Source organism: Lycium barbarum, chromosome 6 (assembly GCF_019175385.1).
Source record: "Lycium barbarum isolate Lr01 chromosome 6, ASM1917538v2, whole genome shotgun sequence".
NCBI classification, from domain to species: Eukaryota; Viridiplantae; Streptophyta; class Magnoliopsida; order Solanales; family Solanaceae; genus Lycium; species Lycium barbarum.
This window is the reverse complement of record NC_083342.1, coordinates 130538000-130558101: the sequence shown is the minus strand read 5'-3', so window position 1 is coordinate 130558101 and position 20102 is coordinate 130538000. Positions and strand designations below refer to the sequence as shown.

The following is a 20102-nucleotide window of genomic DNA, read 5'->3' as shown; positions in this document are numbered from 1 at the left end:
CAAAAAAAAAATTGCTCAAGAGAAGAAAAAAAGGAAGAACACGTAATTAATAGGAAAAGTTTTTTTTTTTAGGATTAATTTATAGGTCAGATAATATTTTTGTTAGAGTTTTGGGATTGTTAATTTTATTTTTTAGAGTAATTAAAAGAAATATTTGTTACTCTAACTATGATTAGAACTTAGAACCATGATTTGGGCAATTAAATCTTAATTTTTAATTTTTATTTATGATATGTGTTTCTCATTCAAGTAAAAAAATTTAAAAAAAAATTGAGAGAGTGTAAATGGAGGGAGCCTCATCCGACGCATGCAACAGTGGGAACGGACAGCATACAATTTTTTTTTTATAGCTTCTTGTGAACGTGGCAATGGAGTTTCGTGCAAAGCCATGAATATGTGGGACGAAAGTCTTGGACATACATGTCATGTGCAGTGCAGTCGAAGAAAACTCTCTTGTCACATTCTTTGCTGTCACCAGCTCTTACTTAGGGGCCGTTTCAACGTAATTTAAAATCATAATTTGAAATTATATGATAAAATCATAATTTCAAATCATGTTTAGATATACAATCTGAATTTTTTAAATTGTATTTTTTTTATATATAAAAATTTCACAAATTGTGAAAACTATCAAAACATTCTTATATAATTTTATCAAATGAGTAAGTTATAATTTATAATAAAATTAATACGCTACTAGAAGACCTTTCTAAAAGATACAACAATCAATTGATCAAACTTTAGTTCAATAAAAAAAAAAATTAACACGAATAGTAATATAATTATGACTTGGAAGAAGTTAGAACATAAATAAAAATTGGTAGAAGTTAATGATGTTGATAAATGATTTTTGGAAGTAATTATTAACAATATCTACCAACTTATGAATTTTTTTTTACAAAATATAAACTTATGAGTCAAGTTTTATATTTAAAATCTTTGAAGCCATAATTTAAAATCTCAAATCATGCCTTTTTGGATGATTCGGGATTTCATGTCATGACATGAAACCATAAGATGAAATCGCATGTTTAAATGCCGATTTAGAGGTGTTTGTATTAACTTTTTTAAAATAGCTTATAAGCTAAACTAAAAGTCATAAGTTTGAAAATACCCAATTTTTAGCTTATGACTTATTTTTGTACTTTCCTTATCTAAAATTAAGTGCTTTGAAGTACTTTTCATCTTTGCCATTAACTACAAAACTAAAAAAGGATTTAAAAGCCAATAATTGTCAAAATAAGCCAATCCAAACACCCTCTTACACACCACCATCAACCGTCCTCAATAACATTAATTTGCCACTTCAATATATCCTTAGAGCCCGTTTAGATTAGCTGAAAAAAATGACTTTTAAATATAAGTGTTTAAAATATTTTTTAAGTGCGGATAGTTATTTTATAAATAAGTAATTATGTATTTGGATAAAAGTGTTCCCTTTAAAAGTAAGAATAGTATTAAAATTAACAGAAAATATAAGCGATAAAAAAATAAAGTTATTGATCAAACCAAAATAATTTTTAAACAAAATAAAAAAATTTAAGATTAAGCAACTTCTTTTAAATATTTTTTAACTTAATTTAAGCTATTTTCTATTTTACCAAACATCTAAACGGATCAACTTATAAGCCAATCCAAAATGTCTCAATTATTCACTTCACTGTTGAATCTTGGAAGTGCTTTGAGTTTATTTGTAGTGGTACTTTCTATGAGCTTCAACCACCAACATCATTGTCCTGAAAGAAAAAAGGTGACTTCCTTTCTTTAATTTCTTGGGGTTTTAATGGAAGATTCGGAGTGGGTACTTGTGAAAGAACCAACAGACAGAGATTTATGGAACCCAAGTTTGAAAAATGCTGAAAAAAGTTCAAGGCCTCTTGAGATAAGGTTCAATGAGCCAGCTAAGCACTGGACTGATGCCCTTCCTATTGGTAATGGCCGTCTTGGTGCTATGGTTTGGGGTGGTGTTGCAACTGAGATTCTCAATCTTAATGGTAATTAAGCTGGTTTTCTTGCTAATGCATGTGCAATTTCATCTATCAGTAAGAAAATATGATAAGTGATGACTAAAAATTCATTCCTTAATTTCTAATTTCCTGTTGTCCCTGCATTTCCTGTTTGAGAAGTCGAATAGATGCGCTGTATAGTCTTTGACCTATCTGAAAGGACTTTCTTTGTACTGATAATCATCAATGCTACAAGTGATTTTATGCCATTACTTTAAGGCACTAGAGAATTTAAAGAAATAGGGGAAGACAGACAACTCTGCTAAAGATTTTCTTTAAGCCTCTATCTAGTACTACAAAGGAGCTAAATTAAAGAGCTGTCTAAAATTATTACTTATGTTTTAGGCGGAGAACACTAGAATAAACTGAAGTTTGTTGTGGTTTGTTTAGAGGATACACTTTGGACTGGAACTCCCGGGGATTATACTAATCCTGAAGCTCCAAAGTCGTTGGCTGAGGTCAGAAAACTTGTTGATAATGGCCAATACGCTGAGGCTACTGAAGCTGCTGTAAATTTGATGGATAATTTCCCTGAGGTGCGTTTCTTTATCAGCTCGGTTTCTGGTTCGCATCATGTGATCCTCTTTTTCTGCTGTTGATTCAACTTTAATGACTTGTCATCATGAGGCATGGTTGTTAACAAAAGAAATTATAGAACCTCCCTAACTGTCCAGACAAAACCAAATCATCCACAAACTCAGAGGCCTATCTAGCCTACAAGATAGGGGTTCAACTGAACCCCAAACTTTCGACGCGGAGCCTAAATTTATGTGTAAAAAATTATTAAAATTGCAATAAATAGTAGATATGAGCCCCTAACTTTAAAAATATAATGAGTTTAATGCTAAAAATCTTAAGATTGAACCCATAAAATTTAAATCCTGAAACCGCCTCTGCACAAACTATCATAGGTTGAGTGGTCATGGACCTATGGTGACTTTTATTGGACTCTCCGAAATGTTACCCACTAGGGTGTACCAAGACCTTAACAAACTCTCTCTAACTAATATAAGGCAACTAATTTATATTACATTATGCATTGAAAAGAAATATGAGGATATAATGGAACAGTCTGAACTTGGTACCCTATGAAGGCCTTGAGACACTAATGTAACACAATTATACAGACGAAGGGACTAACTTTTTGGAAGTAGATAATGTTTCCTTGAAGAGAAATGCACTCTTTAACTGGTTTAATAACTGTATTATTATTTCCATGAACAATGGTGAAGGTTTACCAGCTCCTTGGAGATATTAAGCTTGAGTTTGATGATTCTCAAGGGACATTTCACGAAGAAAAGTATGAGAGAGTGCTGGATTTGGACACAGCAAAAGTGAAAGTTAACTACTCTGTCGGTGGTGTAGAATTTGCAAGGGAATATTTTGCATCAAACCCAGATCAAGTGATTGCAGCAAAGGTTTCCGCAAATAAGCCGGGATGCTTAACTTTTACCCTATCCATGGATAGCAAAATGCATCATCATACTTATGTCAGTGGAAATAATCAGATCACCATGGAAGGAAGTTGCCCAGGCAAAAGAAAGACAACGAAGGTGTATGTGAATGACAATCCCGAAGGAATTAAGTTTGCTGCGATTCTCGATTTACAGATCAACGAGGGTTCGGGTATTATACATGTTTTAGACAATAGAAGGTTCCGTGTGGAGAAATGTGATTGGGCTATTATCCTTCTAGTGGCCGCTTCATCATTTAATGGACCGTTTACCACAGTGGATTCAAAAAAAGATCCCAAGTCAGAATGTTCAAGCATGATGAATTCAATAAAGAAGTTTTCATATTCTGAATTGTATGCACGGCACTTGGATGACTATCAGAAGCTGTTTCATCGAGTTTCCTTGCAGTTGTCGAAAAGCTCTGACAGTGTAGCAAGTGAAAGTGCTACAGTTTCGACTGCAGATAGGGTGAAGTCTTTTAAAACTGATGAAGATCCATCCCTTGTGGAGCTTCTATTCCAGTATGGGCGATATCTACTTATTGCTTGTTCACGTCCTGGGACCCAGCCTGCAAACCTGCAAGGCATATGGAACTACATGTTAGAGCCACCATGGGAGTATGTACTTCATAAATTTATTTAATTCCTCTTTATAGCTTTACTTTAGAGTCGCTTTCTTCAGATGTATAATAATCAAGATTGTTCTGAGTTTTGTTTGCTCCTCATCAGTTGTGCCCCTCACTTGAATATCAATCTTCAAATGAACTATTGGCATGCACTCTCGTGTAATCTTAAGGAGTGTCAAGAACCTCTCTTCGACTACATAACATCTCTGTCAATCAACGGAAGCAAAACTGCAAAAGTAAGTTTTTTTTTTTCCATTTCCTGGCCCTACAGTGTAACCTTCCAGTCATTATGAGTATTTTAAGTATGTTGCTAGAATGTCGGTGGAAGTTAAGGCATTGGTATTTCTATTATAATATTGCTATGTGCAGCCCTCATGTATTTAGTTTCAGAATCTTACAGGTGAACTATGAAGCTTCAGGTTGGGTTGCTCATCATGTGTCTGATATATGGGCAAAAACATCTCCAGATCGAGGTCAGGCTGTCTGGGCTCTGTGGCAAATGGGCGGAGCGTGGCTTTGCACTCATTTATGGGAGCATTACACTTATACAATGGACAAAGTAATAGTTTCTTATTGCAACTTTGTTCTCTGTGGCCTGCATATTTTATATCTGATATACCTTCTAATTGCAGTGTTGCCTTTTGTCTTAACCACCACTAGAAATAGAGCCACTGCTCAACATATTTGCAATTTGCTGGTCAGTCAATGAACAAGAAACGGGTGTCCTGAGTACTGACCTGAAAATATGCTCATATATTGGTAATCTCAAAAAGTACAGCTTATGATATAGCTTGTAAGAGCAAGTAGAATGAATTTTTGTGGTTTTAAAATTTAACGAACCCCTTACACATACTTCTCTATCCTGAAAACCAGCAAATATGAAATTGTTATGTTAGTTTTCCATTTTTGATGTGGTCATGTCACCTGCATTCTTGCATATTTTGAGTAGTCAATACCTGGTGTTCAATAATTATGAAACCTCCTTTGTGGTGCCCGAATTTACATAAATCTCCCTTGTCCGAATGTTTGAGCTTGCTAAAGATATTTTGATCATGTCAGTAACCAATGACACAACAAAAAGGTTTGCTTAATTTTTGGTACTATTAGAGAAGTTTGTGAAACTATTAAAAGCTTAAAAGAGTATCGATAAAGTTAACTATAAATTAAATATATGGGCTTTGGGTGACTTTAGTTTTACCGCAACTATTGTTTGACGGTCGTTTTATCCTTATATATAGGCCTTTTTAGCAAATAGAGCTTATCCCTTGCTGGAAGGATGTACTTCATTTCTGTTGGATTGGTTGATTGAAGGGCGTGGAGGGTATTTAGAAACCAACCCATCAACCTCTCCTGAGCATAATTTTACCGCTCCTGATGGTAAACCAGCTAGTGTGAGCTACTCATCAACCATGGACATGTCAATCATAAGAGAAGTTTTCAATGACATTATTTTTGCTGCTGAGGTAGATTTTCTACTTGGTTTAGTAACATCTCTAGCTTCCTTTTTCTCTTCGGGTCACCTAATATGTACATACACACTTAAAATTGCAAATATAATACCATATCTAATAAGTTTAGAGATTGTTAACAGGTCCTTGGAAAAAGTGAAGATCACCTGATTAAAAGAGTCTGTAAAGCTCAACCTCGTCTTCGGCCAACCAAAATTGCACGAGATGGTACAATCATGGAGTGGGTACGTGAAAATTTTTCATTTCAAGACAATCACAATGAGATGTTTTAAAGTAAAACAAGTTTTGAGTTTTGACAAAATGTAATTCAAGATAATGTTATCATTAGTAACTCACTATCTATGGGTGAATGGCAGGCACAAGATTTTGAGGATCCAGAGCCGCATCATCGTCATGTTTCACACCTTTTTGGCGTCTTCCCGGGCCACACAATCACTGTGGCTGAGACTCCTGCCCTCTGTAAAGCCACTGATAATACCCTGTATAAAAGAGGTTTGTTTGGAAGATGACTTGGTCCAGCTTGGGTATAACCTTATTAATTTGAACATTGTAGCTATAGATTTTGTGATCGTAATCTAGACTCTTGTAATTACATGAAGATTCATGACTTTTACTGTGTTGAGCAGGGGAGGAGGGTCCAGGTTGGTCAACAACATGGAAAGCCGCACTATGGGCACGTCTTCATGACAGCGAGCATGCTTACCGCATGGTCAAGCATCTATTTTATTTGGTAGATCCTGATCACGAGGTCAGCTTCGAAGGAGGTCTCTACTCTAATCTGTTCACAGCACACCCTCCTTTTCAGATTGATGCCAACTTTGGGTGAGTCCTTGTTTCTGAGGTTCCCTATAATTGTCTTTCGAAAGTTCAATTTTGACAGCGTTGTTACCACATCAACAACTAGGCCTTAATTCCAAGGCTGTGTCGGCTATATGAATCTTCGTACATGTCGCTCTATTGTTAGTTGAAACTAATGATGTTTCTAGATATCTATATGAAATAACATAACTCTAGACGTTTTCCTATTTAAACTTGACACGAGGGATGCTGGATCGATGATGGTGCTAATTTGCAAATCCGTTGTTAGTTTTTCTGCAGCAATAGCAGAAATGCTTGTGCAGAGCACCATGAAAGATTTGTACTTGCTCCCAGCCCTTCCTCGAGATAAATGGCAAAATGGTTGTGTTAAAGGCTTGAAAGCACGGGGAGGTGTGACAGTCAGCATCTGCTGGAATGAAGGAGATCTTCATGAAGTTGGCCTATCATCAAATGAACAGACTACTACGAAAAGGCTGCATTATAGAGGACGAACTGTGGCTGCAAAGTTGCTGACCGGCAAGGTTTACACGTTCAACAAGCAGTTGAATTGTGTGAAGACATACACTCTCTTCTAGTGGTACACCGTACAAGTTTAGCTTGATGGTCAGCTAAATGAGAGAACTTGAATTCGACATATATTAGGATAAAGCATAGGGACTAAGGTTCTTGATTTTTATGCAAAGATGATCTCTATTTGTGTGGTCCGCTTTAGTGGCTGCATTTTCACCTTTATATAACTTTATAATTACCATGTTAATAACCGACATCACTTTAATTTGGAGGTGTTGTTGCCTTTTCTGCCTGCTATTATATGCTTGTGGATGAGAAGGAACAAGGTTAGTTGATAACATGTTTCCGATGATTGTAAACTTCAGGTCAATGGCATGCTTGGCCTATTATGCTACTGGTGGCGCCAGAGAACTGGATTCTAGTATTTTCGACACGAAACCTAGAGATATACGAGAAAAATATCACTAAAAATAATAATATTAGATTCTGAACTCATAATTTAAAAAATGTGCAGGTTCAAGTTTATCAAATTTAAATACCGAATCCGTTTTATGTGACGTTATCTCAATGGATGTTTTCACCAAGCCATCGGCATCCAAACAAATAGATCCTAGTTCAGACTTCCCAGTGACATTGAAACATTGAATTATACAACGAAATGCGTAGCAAGACAGACGAAAAAAATGTTTTAAGGCTAGTGATTATTACAATTTGTTTTCCTTTTTACGTAACCAAATTACGAGGCTTGTGTTATCTCAAGTACATTTGACTCAAAGATTTGGTTCGACTTGCTGACATGACGTCGGTACATGGCATTTACTATAATTGGCCATATTGAGATTGTGTTTTATTAAGATTGAGGATTCATCAAGTTGAACCAAATAAGAACACACGTAATACTCTTAGCTATCTTAGACCATGCTAAGGTCTGAGGGAGGTAACTTTCATATCAAAACTACTAGTCAACCTTGAGTAACTCTTAGATTTTATTGATATCCACTGTAATTCAATTTCTTGCTCTTACACAAAGCCGCTTGTTCATTCGAGTGAAAATTATTCACACTTAAAAATGGTAAATTCGGTGTTTACATCAAATCATACTAATTTATCATGATAAGTCATAAATTAAGGTGAGAATGCGTATTAATTAATTATAATTTAGTGAACCGAGAACATGTGTCATGTAGTATAAACATTGGGTGCAGTTAGTTTTTAACCCTCAAGGAATTGACTAATTAGTTAAGGACGAAACATTCACCATATTCAGAAACGGGGACTAGTTATACAATTAATCAATTCCCTTGGGGCCGTAGTAGTACAATTAATTTTCAGCAAGTACACGTTAATTTTCCCGGTGACGCGCAACACGATAGTATAACCCAAAACCCTAATCTAAACCCACAGAGCAGAGCATATTGGTGTTGTTTGGAAGAGAGATCAGCTATGGCTTGGCGAGGTTCCGTTAGCAGGTCACTTATGTCCACCGTTAGGGCTTCCACTTCCCGTTCATCTCCGTCACTTAACCGTGTTCGCACTCCTCCAATCTCCGCCCCGCGTGCCAACACGCGCCGCTTCTCATTCGGCACTCCCAGGTACCATCTCCATCTAACATTTTTCAAACTTATTTAAGTATTGAAACGAATTGTATATAAATAGAATATATAGAATTTACCTAGATTCAGATTAAGCAAATAGAACCAAATATAGTGCAAGGATATACTCCCTCTGTCCCAAAATACTTGTCATGTTTCGATTCACCAAAGTCAATTTGATTAAACTTTTAGAGCTAAATTAGATTAGATTGATTCAATATCTTAAAATTAAAACTTAAATATTCAAAAAAAAAAAAAGTACCCAAGGGTGTGTGGCCTAGTGATCAATGAAGTGGGTTGAGCACCATGAGGTCTCACATTAAATTCTTCAAGGCAGAGACAAAGCACTAGGTGATTTCTTCCCATCTGTTCTAACTTTGGTGGACAGAGTTACTTGGTACCTGGTGCTGGTTAGAGGTGATAGGTATCCCGTGGAATTGGTCGAAGGTGTGCGCAAGCTCGCCCGGATACCATGGTTGTAAGAAAAAACCATACAAAAAGTACTATAAGTTCGCTATTTTTCTCATATCAATACGGTGAAAAAATACATCTTAAAATGTTGGTCAAAGTTCGTGTAGTTTGACTTTTGAGAAGCTAAATGTGACAAGTATTTTGGGACGGAGGGAGTATAGGATTATAAAGTCAATTCCAACTAGTTTGGATTTGAGTCGTAGAAATTATTGTTATTGAATGAGGAAATAAAACTAGAATTAGATGGGCGAAAAATAGCATAATGGATGCGGATGATTCACATTGATCACTGCGTCTAGTTTGTGATTGAGGCGTTGTTTTTGTTGTTAAAAGTTCCTTCAATATTGTATTTTAGATTTGTTTCATCATCCTTCTTCCAGAAAAGGAAAAAAAGGAATTGTTTAATCACAAGTTATTCTTATATCTGATTAGGCCATTGGGAGCATTGGGGTGTACTCAATCATTGTTGCCGCTGCACAATGTGGTGTCTGGAACTCGATTGACTTCTCACTTGACAGTCAACGTGCGGGCTTGCTGCGAGCTGTATCACGGTACCTTCCAACGTTCTTGTCAGGATCGCTAGTAGTTTCTTTGTGAGTCTTGTTCTGTTTTAGGATAGAAGAAATAAACTGTTTATGTTTGGAAAGCCGTTTTAGAAGTTGTTTCCTTGATTTGTGTCTTTTGCATTTGACAATTGCTCTTTATGTGCATAGCTAGAATGTTGTTTGCTTTCCGATTGGTGAAGTGAGGGATGTTCTAGTTAAATATTGTTTTTATTTGTTGATATTGGTTGATAAGAAGGAATTGGGGATTTATAGGGAGGAATGGAAAAGATGGGTGATGTCAGCAGCGCTTCCAAACCTCCAAGGTCACATTTTGAAGCATTGTAGGTTTCTTATATTCCAACTTCTTTTTTTCTGGTTTTTGATTGATAACATAATAGCATCTTAAGTTAGCAATTCTGCATTCTTGATGAACTAAATGTGCACTGATTGGAACTAAATTCTTCAGAATTTGAGTGGCCTTATATAAAATAAAGAGTCATTTGATCTATGGGAGCTATTCATATGTTTTTTCACCTTGCGGTTCTCTTTGTGTTACTCTTCTTTCGTGTGCTAAACCTTCTCATACCTGTATTTTGCAGGGTGAATTTAATCTATATGATCAAGGTTCTTTTGTCAATTTAGGCCTAGCATAGTTAGTGTTTAAGTAACTAATAGGTTCTAGCCAATTTTTGTCTTTCGGCTCTTTCTAGTATTTCTACACCGGTGTACATTGTTAGTTATTTCCCAAATTTGCTATCCAATTTATAGTATCAAAATAACGAAAATTACTTCATAGTTCAGGATGTTGTAAATTCTATGTCATATATGGATGTCCATAACTCATAAAGGTGTAATTCCCACTATTACTTTGGTAACTCCCACACCTTCATGATCTCCCACACATCTATAGCCTTCTCCATAATCTCAAATGCTTAATGTCATGTCTCTCACCTCCTCCATGGTCTCAAGTACTTAATGTCATGTTTATGGCATTCTTTTTGTATACCTCTATGTAATAGTAATACTCTAAATAGAGGATGAGAAGTCATATTGTATACACTTGGAAAACAGTTGGAAGGAACAAGAAAGTAGACAAGAAATGTAGAGAGCAAGAGAGAACTTTCTTCTTTCTTCCAAGTGTGTACAATATGAGTTTTTATGCCTCTATTTATAGTGTTAAGAGGCATACAAAAGGTAGCCATAAACATGACATAAACCATGAAGGTCACAGGGGAAGATCATGGGGGAGGTTATGGAGTTGTGAGAGTTAATATATACGTCATCGAGAAAAGCAGTGGGAGTTAATTTCTGTAGTGGACATACATATACGGTGTATTTCATAACACTCCCCTTTGGACATCTATAGATGATGTGCCTCGTGAAGACCTTAGTAGGAAAAACCCCATTGGAAAAAAATGATATTTTTCTCCATGATGTAGATATTAACTCCCACACCTCCATAACCTCCCCATGACCTTCATGGTTATTGTCATGTTTATGGCTACCTTTTGTATGCCTCTATGTAACACTATAAAGCATAAGAACTCATATTGTACACACTTGGAAGAAAGTTCTCTTTTCTTCCAAGTGTATACAGTATTATTTCTCATCCTCTTTTTGTATACCACTGATTTGTATACCTGGAGGTGTACAAAAAGAATGACATAAACATAACATTAAGCATTTGAGATCATGGAGGAGGTGGGAGACATGACATTAAGCATTTGAGATTATGGAGGAAGTTACGGATGTGTGGGAGATTATGTGAGAGTTACCAAAGTAATCGTGGGAATTATACCTTTATGAGTTATGGACATGCACAAATAACATAGAATTTACAACACCAGACAGTTTCTTTTTATTATAGACTGTAGTTCAGGCAAACTTTTGGAGGGCTCCAGTTCAATTTACAGACAAGCAAGTAAATTCAACCATAAGTTAAGCCAATAAAAATTTAAGTAAACGTTTAGGTGAGGGAGATACCTGGGTGTGGGTTGATAAGTTGTGAGATGGTCCACAATAGGCAGCGGTGGTTTGAAAGAAGCAGATGGTCAACACCACTGTATTTTACTAACAATCTCTAATAGAGACCTTGTATGAGCTTTGAAGCACCAAATAGTAAGATTTGAAAATTCAAGATGTTTCTCGCTTATTGCTACCAAGCACCTATACACAACAGAGAGAACAGTCTCTCATTCACAACTGACCCTCTTGTGGTGAAAAATATGTACATAGACATAAAGATGGAGCTTTGTTGGCCTACCTAATCTCATCTTGTGGAATTATCTTATTTGGGTTTAAGAGGGTTGTAAAGTCAGCCAAAACATATTTAATAAGTCAGCCTCCTAGTTCTCTTCTTGAATTACACAGATCCTAAGGATGCCCCTAAACTTGTCATCTTGGAATTGGAGGCGTGTGCACATCGAGTATAATACGAGACAGACTTACAATACTAAAATGAACCTGAATAAAGTAAGTTATAATTTAGAAGAGAAAACCAAAGAACACAGGAAGTCCTGAAACTATTATATTTATAGAACTAGCAGCTTGATGAGGGAAAAACAGAAATAACAAACCACTATTCGGGGAAAACCGGAGAAGGAGAAAATTCGTTGACCTAAACTAAAATTCGAGGACCTAAGAAAATCTCTCTTTCGTTCTTTTGTTTTATTAGATAAGTGGAAAGTCTATTTTGTACTAAACATAAACAAGAAGACTCTAGCTGACTTCCATTTAATTCAGAAACATCATCATCTATTGAGCCTTCAGGTACATTTTTAATTTTCCCTAAAATCAAGCAGCTTGTCATGAACACCTTTTCTCTAACTAGCTTTCTCCTTCTGTTCATTCACTTGGTAGAATTTTAGTGTAAACTAGGGCTAGAATCACTCAAAAATCCACTTGGAGTTCTGTAATATAATGTCATATACTTCTGATCCAGATTTAGAGATGCACACTTACCTCAAGATGTAGTTTTGAGTGCTGTGTGGTGAGCGTCATTAAACAAGATTCTTTTGTCTAAGAGTATCAGCACGTTTCCATGTGTTTTTTATGGTGGACCTTAATTGAATGAGTTGCTTTGGAACCTGGCACTATTAGAATGGCTTTAATAGTTCTATAGAATTGCATTGACTAACACATACACCCCTTGATTCGTAACTAACAGGTACTTGAACACAATTACTGGAGCAGCACAAAGTTGCTTGAAGTTCATGGTAGTCTTGGCGGGTAAATGCATCTCTGACAATCTGTTTCAGATGCAGACAATAATAACTGTAATCTTTCGTTTTCATGTTCTAAAGATAAACTAGAAAATCTGTTTTTTGACGGACAGTCATAGAGATTAAATTTATTTCAGTTTAGTGCTCATTCGTGCTTAACCTATCTTATTTAAGCAATTTGAGATGCTTCTTATTCTGTCTTTCTTTCGCAATCTTGTACAATGTCAGAGAGATTTTTACCAGTACGGCTGATAACAATTGAATGGAGGTTATGCTGTCTTGTTATGCACATACTTTAGGAGCAATCGTGTGCCTTATTGTGGCCCTCTTTTATTTTTAGTGCAACGACACTGGAGGCATGATGAGCAGATGTGTGTAGTTACTTACATTTGGTGCTTTCTTTGAGCTTTTATAAGACCTTTCCTTCTATGTTTCGGTGTGGATCTGTAAAAGATTGGTCATTCTGTAATGCCTATCTAGGAAAATAAATTGGATATTAACGATGATAGCATTAATCAATCAATAGTTGTGGTCAACCATATAAACCATTTGTATTCAAGACTGAAGCGGCCAGTAAAAACAATTTCTAAATTTTGTATCTCAATGATGTGAGAAAGAGCAAATGAAGAATAGCTCGTAAAATCATTAGTACTTTTGTCAACAAAAGAAGTGTAAAAGGTGGAAGCCTCTAAATTGAAGGCGTCTATTTTTGCTAAAAACTGTTCTGAGCCGTAAGTGGGTAGTAACTGGTAATTGTAAAAGGAAAGCGTTTAGTTTTCATCCTTTTTAAATTTGAACTCTTAACATGATTAATCATAAACTGTTATTAACTTGGTAAAAGTCATTAGTTTAAAAAATTGACTATTTTTAGTGTAGTAATATATATCTTGCTAGTTTAATCCCAAAATTCCTATTCCTGAACTTCTTAAAAGTGCGTAAAACCTACCACCAAAGGGATGTTGTGCGATAATGGGGTAACTCGTACTATTGCCCCTATCTTGGGGTGGTCTTTAATATTTGCCTCTTCGGCACTTTAAGTAATAAAAAAGTGGCCGGAAATATCCCTGACATTCTGGGTTCGAATTTAGCGGTGTTAAAAAAATAAAATTGCAAGACAAGATTTCATAGCAAAATATATGCTTATTCGGGCAAAGTTGTATAGAAACTAGGGGTGTACATGGATTGGGTTGGTTCAAATTTTTAAAACACCAAACCAAATCAATTGTATCGGATTTTTAAATCTATAAATCAAACCAAACCAAACAAAAAAAAGTCGGATTTTTCAACCTCGGGTTTTCTCGAATTTTTTCGGGTTTCTAGGATTTTTTTGTGGTTGGATTTGACTCATCTTACAATAAATCTAACAGAATCTGAGTAATACACATCAGTTCTTTGCAATAAGGTTTAGAGAATACTTCCAAAGGAAATACCATAACGGCTTTTAAAAATAGCTATTGTTAAACATAATCATGTATTATGGGAATTCTTTAGCAACTTTTGAATAATAACATTTTCTCGGGGATGTATAACCAATCCCTTTTGAAACTTACTGATTAACACAAAACCACATTCATATCATTGGACATAAAAGAAACCATGGGATCAAGTTGGTAAGCCTCACCATTTCAAAAGAAAAGTACGTTGGTATGATTCTGCTTGCCACCAATTTCACCACTTAAATCCAAGGATAATTGCTAAAAGATATGGCAAGGGTATTTGCTAAAAAATAACCTCAACAAGGAAACGATCGCCAAAAAAATTCAACCGCTTCCAATAACATTAGAGACAAAATAGAATATAACAAAATCACAAACTACATTAGAGTTGATGGAGTAATACTCTAAGATCATCTAGACTATTACTTATACGGGCTTCAAAACTTGAATATAAGTCCAAATTAACTTGAATATAAGTCCAAACTTGAACATTTCACAAATTAAGTCCAAACCTGAATATAAAAATATAAAATATCGTGAAAAATTTAAGAAAACATTTATAAAATACATTCTATTAAATATTTTTATGTATAAAATAATTTAAAAGTAGCATACATATAATCGGATCGGTTTGACTTTTTTTTAGTTAAAATCAAACCAAACCTAGTATGGTCGAGTTTTTTATCCAACACCAAACCAAATCACTAGTTGTTTTTTTTCTGGTTTGGTTCGGTTCGGTTTGTCGGTTTCCTTTGTACAGCCTACTAGAAACTATGCCTTTTCCGGCATAGTTGTGTAGAAATTAAGTTATCCTACAAAACTATGCCTTGTTCGGTATAGTTCTGTAGAAATTACAGAACTATGCTTTGTGCGGCATATGTCTATGTAACTTTGTTCGAATAGGCTTAATATTGCCTTGTGAAATTGTTTTTTTTTTTAACTCTGCTGGGGTTCGAACCCAGAATCTCTAGGTTCATAGACCAGCGAATATGAGTACTTTGGCCCAAAAGATTTCAGTAAATGAGAAGTAGGGGCAAAAATTAAAGACCAGTCCATATGAAGGCCAATTTGCGCTAAAAAAAAAAAGAAAAAGAAAAAAAAAGGAGATAATTAAAGTGCTACCTCTCTATCTTTAAATAGAGGTCTCAAATTCGTATTATTTCCAGTAGTGAGCTCCTTACACATCTGTCTATTTGGACGGATTCAGATTAATCAAATGATTTGGTTTCGAATATTGAATGATCAAAATGAAAAAAAAAGGCCAAAGTCATAGATGGACCCCTGAACTTGTCATGATTTTTCATTTAGGCCCCTTAACTTAAACGTTAACCATCTGAACCCTCGAACATAAGATAAAATGTGCCATTTGAACCCCTCGTGCCAGCTGGGCACACACGTGTAGTCCACTTGCAGTGACATGGAATATTTGACCAATAAAAATAAGCCATGTCAACAAAAAAAATTAATTTAAGAAAAATTAATTTTAAAATCTATTTAAATAATTTAAAAAAATATGAAAAACCCAACCCATCTTCTCCGATAGCCCACTTCACCGCTGCCTCCGCCGCCGCTTCAAAATCTATTTAAGTAATTAAAAAAATGGTGTCTTTTTTGTCGGAGATTTATTTAAATACATTTTGAAGCGGCGACGGCGGTGGTGGGGGCGGGGAGGCAGCAGCGGCAGTGGCCGCAGTGAAGTGGGCTATCGGAGAGCATGAGTTGGGTTTTTCAATTTTTTTTAATTATTTAAATAGATTTTAAAATAGAGTTTTTGTTAAAATTAGTTTTTAATGATTAAAATTTTTAAAAAAGGAAAACATTTGATAACTCACGCTCTGTTTTAAGCCGTGCAGTTCACGCGTGTGCCCAGCTGGCACGAGGGGTTCAAATGACACATTTTATCTTATGTTCGAGGGTCCAGATGATCAACATTTCAATTAAGGGGTCTAAATGAAAAATCAGGATAAGTTCAGGGGTCCATCTATGACTTTGGCCAAAACAAAATACACCAATCATCATATCTTCGGATATTAGTACTATATAGAAGAGTGAGTTTCAACTCACTCTTCGTCGTCCGTTTACACAATTTAATAAAAAAAAAAATGTGGGCCCCACCCATATATCTTAAACAACAAATAATGTTAAAAAAAAAAATTGTTGGCCTCATAATTCTATGGTGTGTATATATATATCCATTCCAATTTAAGAAAAAAAATTGTGGGCCCCATAATTTTAATATATATATAATATATGTATATATAAAAAATTGTGGGCCTCATAATTCTATGGTGTATATATATATATCCATTCCATTCCAATATATATCCTTTATTATATATATATATATATATATAATAAAGTTTTAGATACGGAGCACAAACTATAATGTTATATTAAACGTGTTTTGAACATAATATATGTGTATATAAAGAAATTGTGGGCCTCATAATTCTATGGTATATGTTTATATATCCATTCCAATTTTAAAAAAAAAATTGTGGGCCCCATAATTCTAATATATATATATATATATATATATATATAAAAAGTTTTAGATACGGAGCACAAACTACAATGTTATATTAATCGTATTTTGAACATAATATATGTATATATATTATATGTATAAAAATAGTACAAACTAATAATGTCCAAAAAAAAAAACTGCACCCCATAAAGGGTGGACTTCATACTAAACAACATGAAGCAATATTAAAAAAAAAAAAAAAAGGACAAAAAAAAGTGGAACCCACCATCTCCAAACTCACTGTAAAAAAAAAGTGGACCCCATATTAACAAAATCAAACAATATTAAAAAAAAAAAAAAGTGAACCCCATATTAAAAAAAAAACTAATGTAAAAAAAAATTATAGACTTTGTATTCGTAGTAAACACTAATATAATAAAGTTTCTAATATAATAAAGTTTTAAATACGGAGCACAAACTACAATATTATATTAATAGTGTTTTGAACATAGTATCCCATATTGACAAAATCAAGCGATATATATAAAAATAAAAATAAAAAAAATTAGCCCAATCGGCTCTTCTTAATAGTAGAAATATAATAAAGTTTTAAATACGAAGCACAAACTACAATGTTATATTAATCGTGTTTTAAACATAGTATCTCATATTGACAACATCAAGCAATATATATAAAAAAATTGTGGGCCCCATAATTCTAATATATATATATATATATACGGAACACAAACTACAATGTTATATTAATCGTGTTTTGAACATAGTATATGTATATATATTATATGCATAAAAATTGTGCAAACTAATAATGTCCAAAAAAAAAAACTGCACCCCATAAAGGGTGGACCTCATACTAAACAACATCAAGCAAAATTAAAAAAAAAAAAAAAAAAAAAAAAAGTGAAACCCATCATCTCCAAACTCACTGTAAAAAAAAAAATGGATCCCATATTAACAAAATCAAGCAATATATAAAAAAAAAAAGTGAACCTCATATTAAAAAAAAAAACTAATGTAAAAAAAAAGTGTAGACTTTGTATTCGTAGTAAACACTAATATACTAAAATTTTAAATACGGAGTACAAACTACAATGTTATATTAATCGTGTTTTGAACATATATATATATATATATATATATATGCATAAAAATAGTGCAAATTAATAATGTTAAAAAAAAAAGTGCGCTTCATATTAAAAAATCTAACAATATTCATGTAATTTTCAAAGTATCTCATTAAATCAATAATGATGGATTCATTGCGACGTGCGTGTCAATCCATTAGTGGGAGCAAATGAAATTACTGTCCTTCAAAAAGTTAAGTAGGCAAATATATATATTTTAAAATAAGATAAAACTTAATTACTTTTTTATTTTTATTCTTAGTATAATAAATGTGAAAAGAGATTAATGTCGTAAAAAAATATATAAAATGGAGATCAAATAATGAATAATGTAAATTAGTCAAATTATAATTCTAATCAACGTTTTCTTAAAAAACCATCCAAAAGACAACATGACAAGTAAAATGAGCTAAACCGAGAATATTTACCAAAAATTAAAAAACAGTATTTCTTCGTTTAAATAGAAAATCAATTTTACTTTGTTTCGTTTTAAACATGTAAAATTAGTTTAATAATTGGAATTAGAATTATCCAAATCAAAATTTGATAAAAAATAATAAGTATTTTACACCTTTAAATTAATCGAATTAAAATTGAAAGTATCAACTGATGCTTAAATATTGCTATTGTTTTATCTCAAAGAGAAAAAAATAGTTTCCTTTTAAACAAGTCTTCTCTTTTAAAAAATATTAATAAATTTACCGATTTTGTATTCGTAGCAAACATTAATATAATAAAATTTTAGATACGGAGCACAAACTACAATGTTATATTAATCATGTTTTGAACATAATATATATATATAAAAAATCACTATTCAAAGACAACTACATATACATAGATGCACTATAATCTAAAGTGTTGGGCCCGTGCGCAGCACGGGCATAGGCCGTCTAGTAGATAGTACATGCGCCATAAATAGACTAATGAAGAACCACATATCTTTGGGTTTATCTTGTTTCCTAAAAGATGGAATAAATTAGAGATGGAGGCTTTTCGACCTCTACTTGACGTTGCTACTTAGCTAACCATGAAGTTCATCTTATCTTTTAATCCGGGTATCTGATGTGACCACAAGAATTCGGTCTCTTCCGCCAAAAACCTTGTTCCATAAACTACAAAATTTTATATTAAAATTAATGTAATGCATTGCTCAACATTACTTGTGTAGTACTCCCTCCGTCTCAAATTATTTGTCGTTTTAGAAGTTCAAGGAACAATTAATCTGTTTTCCCCATTTTCTCTTTAATAGTATTTTGTCAAAATGAAGATGACACACAAATAGAGTAAACATTTAATGGAAAGAGATCATAACTTAGATATAATTAAGGATAAAGTTAGTCAAATACCCCTCCTAATTAATATTTCTTAAGGAGCTTGTAAAGCAAAAAAACGACTAATAATTTGAGACGGAGGGAGTACTTTTTATCTAAGATCGTATATATACCTTCTATGTTTTTTATTATTACATATTTTAATAATGACCTCAGAAATAAAAATCGATATTTCACTTGAGATACACCTTCAACCCAATATTTTACTCCCTCGGTCTTAATTTATGTGGCACTTTTCGTTTTCCGAGATTCAAACTGCATGAACTTTGACAAATATTTTAAAATGTATTTTTTTACCAAATTGATATGAGCAAAGTTGCAAATTATAGTATATAAATTTTAATCTTAAAATTTTAAGTTTAGCTTTAAAGCTTAGTCAAATTGACTCTCAAAAAACGAAAAGTGTCACATAAATTGAGACGGAGAAAGTAATACTTGTTTTATTTTAAGTTCAACCGAAAATGTTTCCTCAGATCTATTAGTGATTGTGTAACCCCTCGTGACAAAGAAACGTCGAAAAAGATATCTATCTCCTCCTAAGAGAAAAGTTTGAGTGAACAAAAAGTAATTTGGCATTTTGCCTAAGGTGGTCCTCATGATGCCCCTATGAGCTTACCCATGATATGATACCTTCTTTCTCTAAAGTATGCTAGCTAGTCTCATGCAGGTCATCAAGTATATTTGTTGATCTTTACCATAGTTGACCTTGCACTTGCCTCAACTTTAATGAATAAAGTTCTCAAAGTTATATAAGTACATTCAACCAATCTGATGTTCGTCGTCTATCGTTTTCATTATCTCATTCTCTCCGTCCGGCCAATAATAATCAACAACACCTCCTAATCCTTTGCCACTGAAAAAGCACCACTTTGGCTCCCAATTGGCCTAGGTCCAAACTATGATAAAAATTCTCATGTTAAATGGCCCTCCACTAAAAAGAAGTGTCTTAATCAAAGCAAAAAAAAAAGTTTTACTTTGAGGATTCCTCCATCTCTTTTTGAGAAACTA

At 33.8% G+C, this 20102-nt stretch overlaps 2 protein-coding genes across 5 annotated transcripts; both read left to right on the top strand.

Moving 5' to 3' along the window:
- Nucleotides 1-1651: 1651 nt before the first annotated feature.
- On the top strand, nucleotides 1652-7173 carry LOC132598975 (alpha-L-fucosidase 2). 2 transcript variants are annotated; one of them, XM_060312159.1, is made up of 10 exons: nucleotides 1653-1994; nucleotides 2397-2542; nucleotides 3239-4077; nucleotides 4189-4321; nucleotides 4486-4644; nucleotides 5324-5548; nucleotides 5677-5778; nucleotides 5911-6046; nucleotides 6181-6376; nucleotides 6642-7173. In XM_060312159.1, the coding sequence occupies exons 1-10, from the start codon at nucleotides 1784-1786 to the stop codon at nucleotides 6946-6948; spliced, it is 2454 nt and encodes an 817-aa protein (XP_060168142.1). In that variant the 5' UTR covers nucleotides 1653-1783; the 3' UTR covers nucleotides 6949-7173. The 2 variants fall into 2 exon arrangements, with proteins under 2 accessions (XP_060168143.1, XP_060168142.1); XM_060312160.1 differs by lacking the exon at nucleotides 6642-7173 and having other exon boundaries at nucleotides 1652-1994; nucleotides 5911-6078; nucleotides 6181-6319.
- A 967-nt stretch (nucleotides 7174-8140) lies between these two features.
- LOC132598974 (uncharacterized) lies at nucleotides 8141-13001 on the top strand. Of its 3 annotated transcripts, none has more exons than XR_009566747.1 (4): nucleotides 8141-8475; nucleotides 9379-9539; nucleotides 9765-9832; nucleotides 12658-13001. XR_009566747.1 is itself a non-coding variant. In XM_060312158.1 (4 exons), exons 1-3 carry the CDS (start codon nucleotides 8327-8329, stop codon nucleotides 9785-9787), a joined length of 291 nt encoding a protein of 96 aa, XP_060168141.1. In that variant the 5' UTR covers nucleotides 8141-8326; the 3' UTR covers nucleotides 9788-9832; nucleotides 12658-13001. The 3 variants fall into 3 exon arrangements, 2 of the variants coding, with proteins under 2 accessions (XP_060168141.1, XP_060168140.1); XM_060312158.1 differs by having other exon boundaries at nucleotides 9379-9497; XM_060312157.1 differs by lacking the exon at nucleotides 9765-9832.
- Nucleotides 13002-20102: the final 7101 nt, after the last annotated feature.

Coding starts and splice junctions, on each gene's coding strand:
- LOC132598975 (XM_060312159.1), top strand. CDS start 1,784: ATGGAAGATTCGGAGTGGGTACTTGTGAAAGAACCAACAGACAGAGAT. Junction 4,078..4,188: donor ATGTTAGAGCCACCATGGGA/GTATGTACTTCA, acceptor GCTCCTCATCAG/TTGTGCCCCTCACTTGAATA. Junction 4,322..4,485: donor ACGGAAGCAAAACTGCAAAA/GTAAGTTTTTTT, acceptor AGAATCTTACAG/GTGAACTATGAAGCTTCAGG.
- LOC132598974 (XM_060312157.1), top strand. CDS start 8,327: ATGGCTTGGCGAGGTTCCGTTAGCAGGTCACTTATGTCCACCGTTAGG. Junction 8,476..9,378: donor TTCTCATTCGGCACTCCCAG/GTACCATCTCCA, acceptor ATATCTGATTAG/GCCATTGGGAGCATTGGGGT.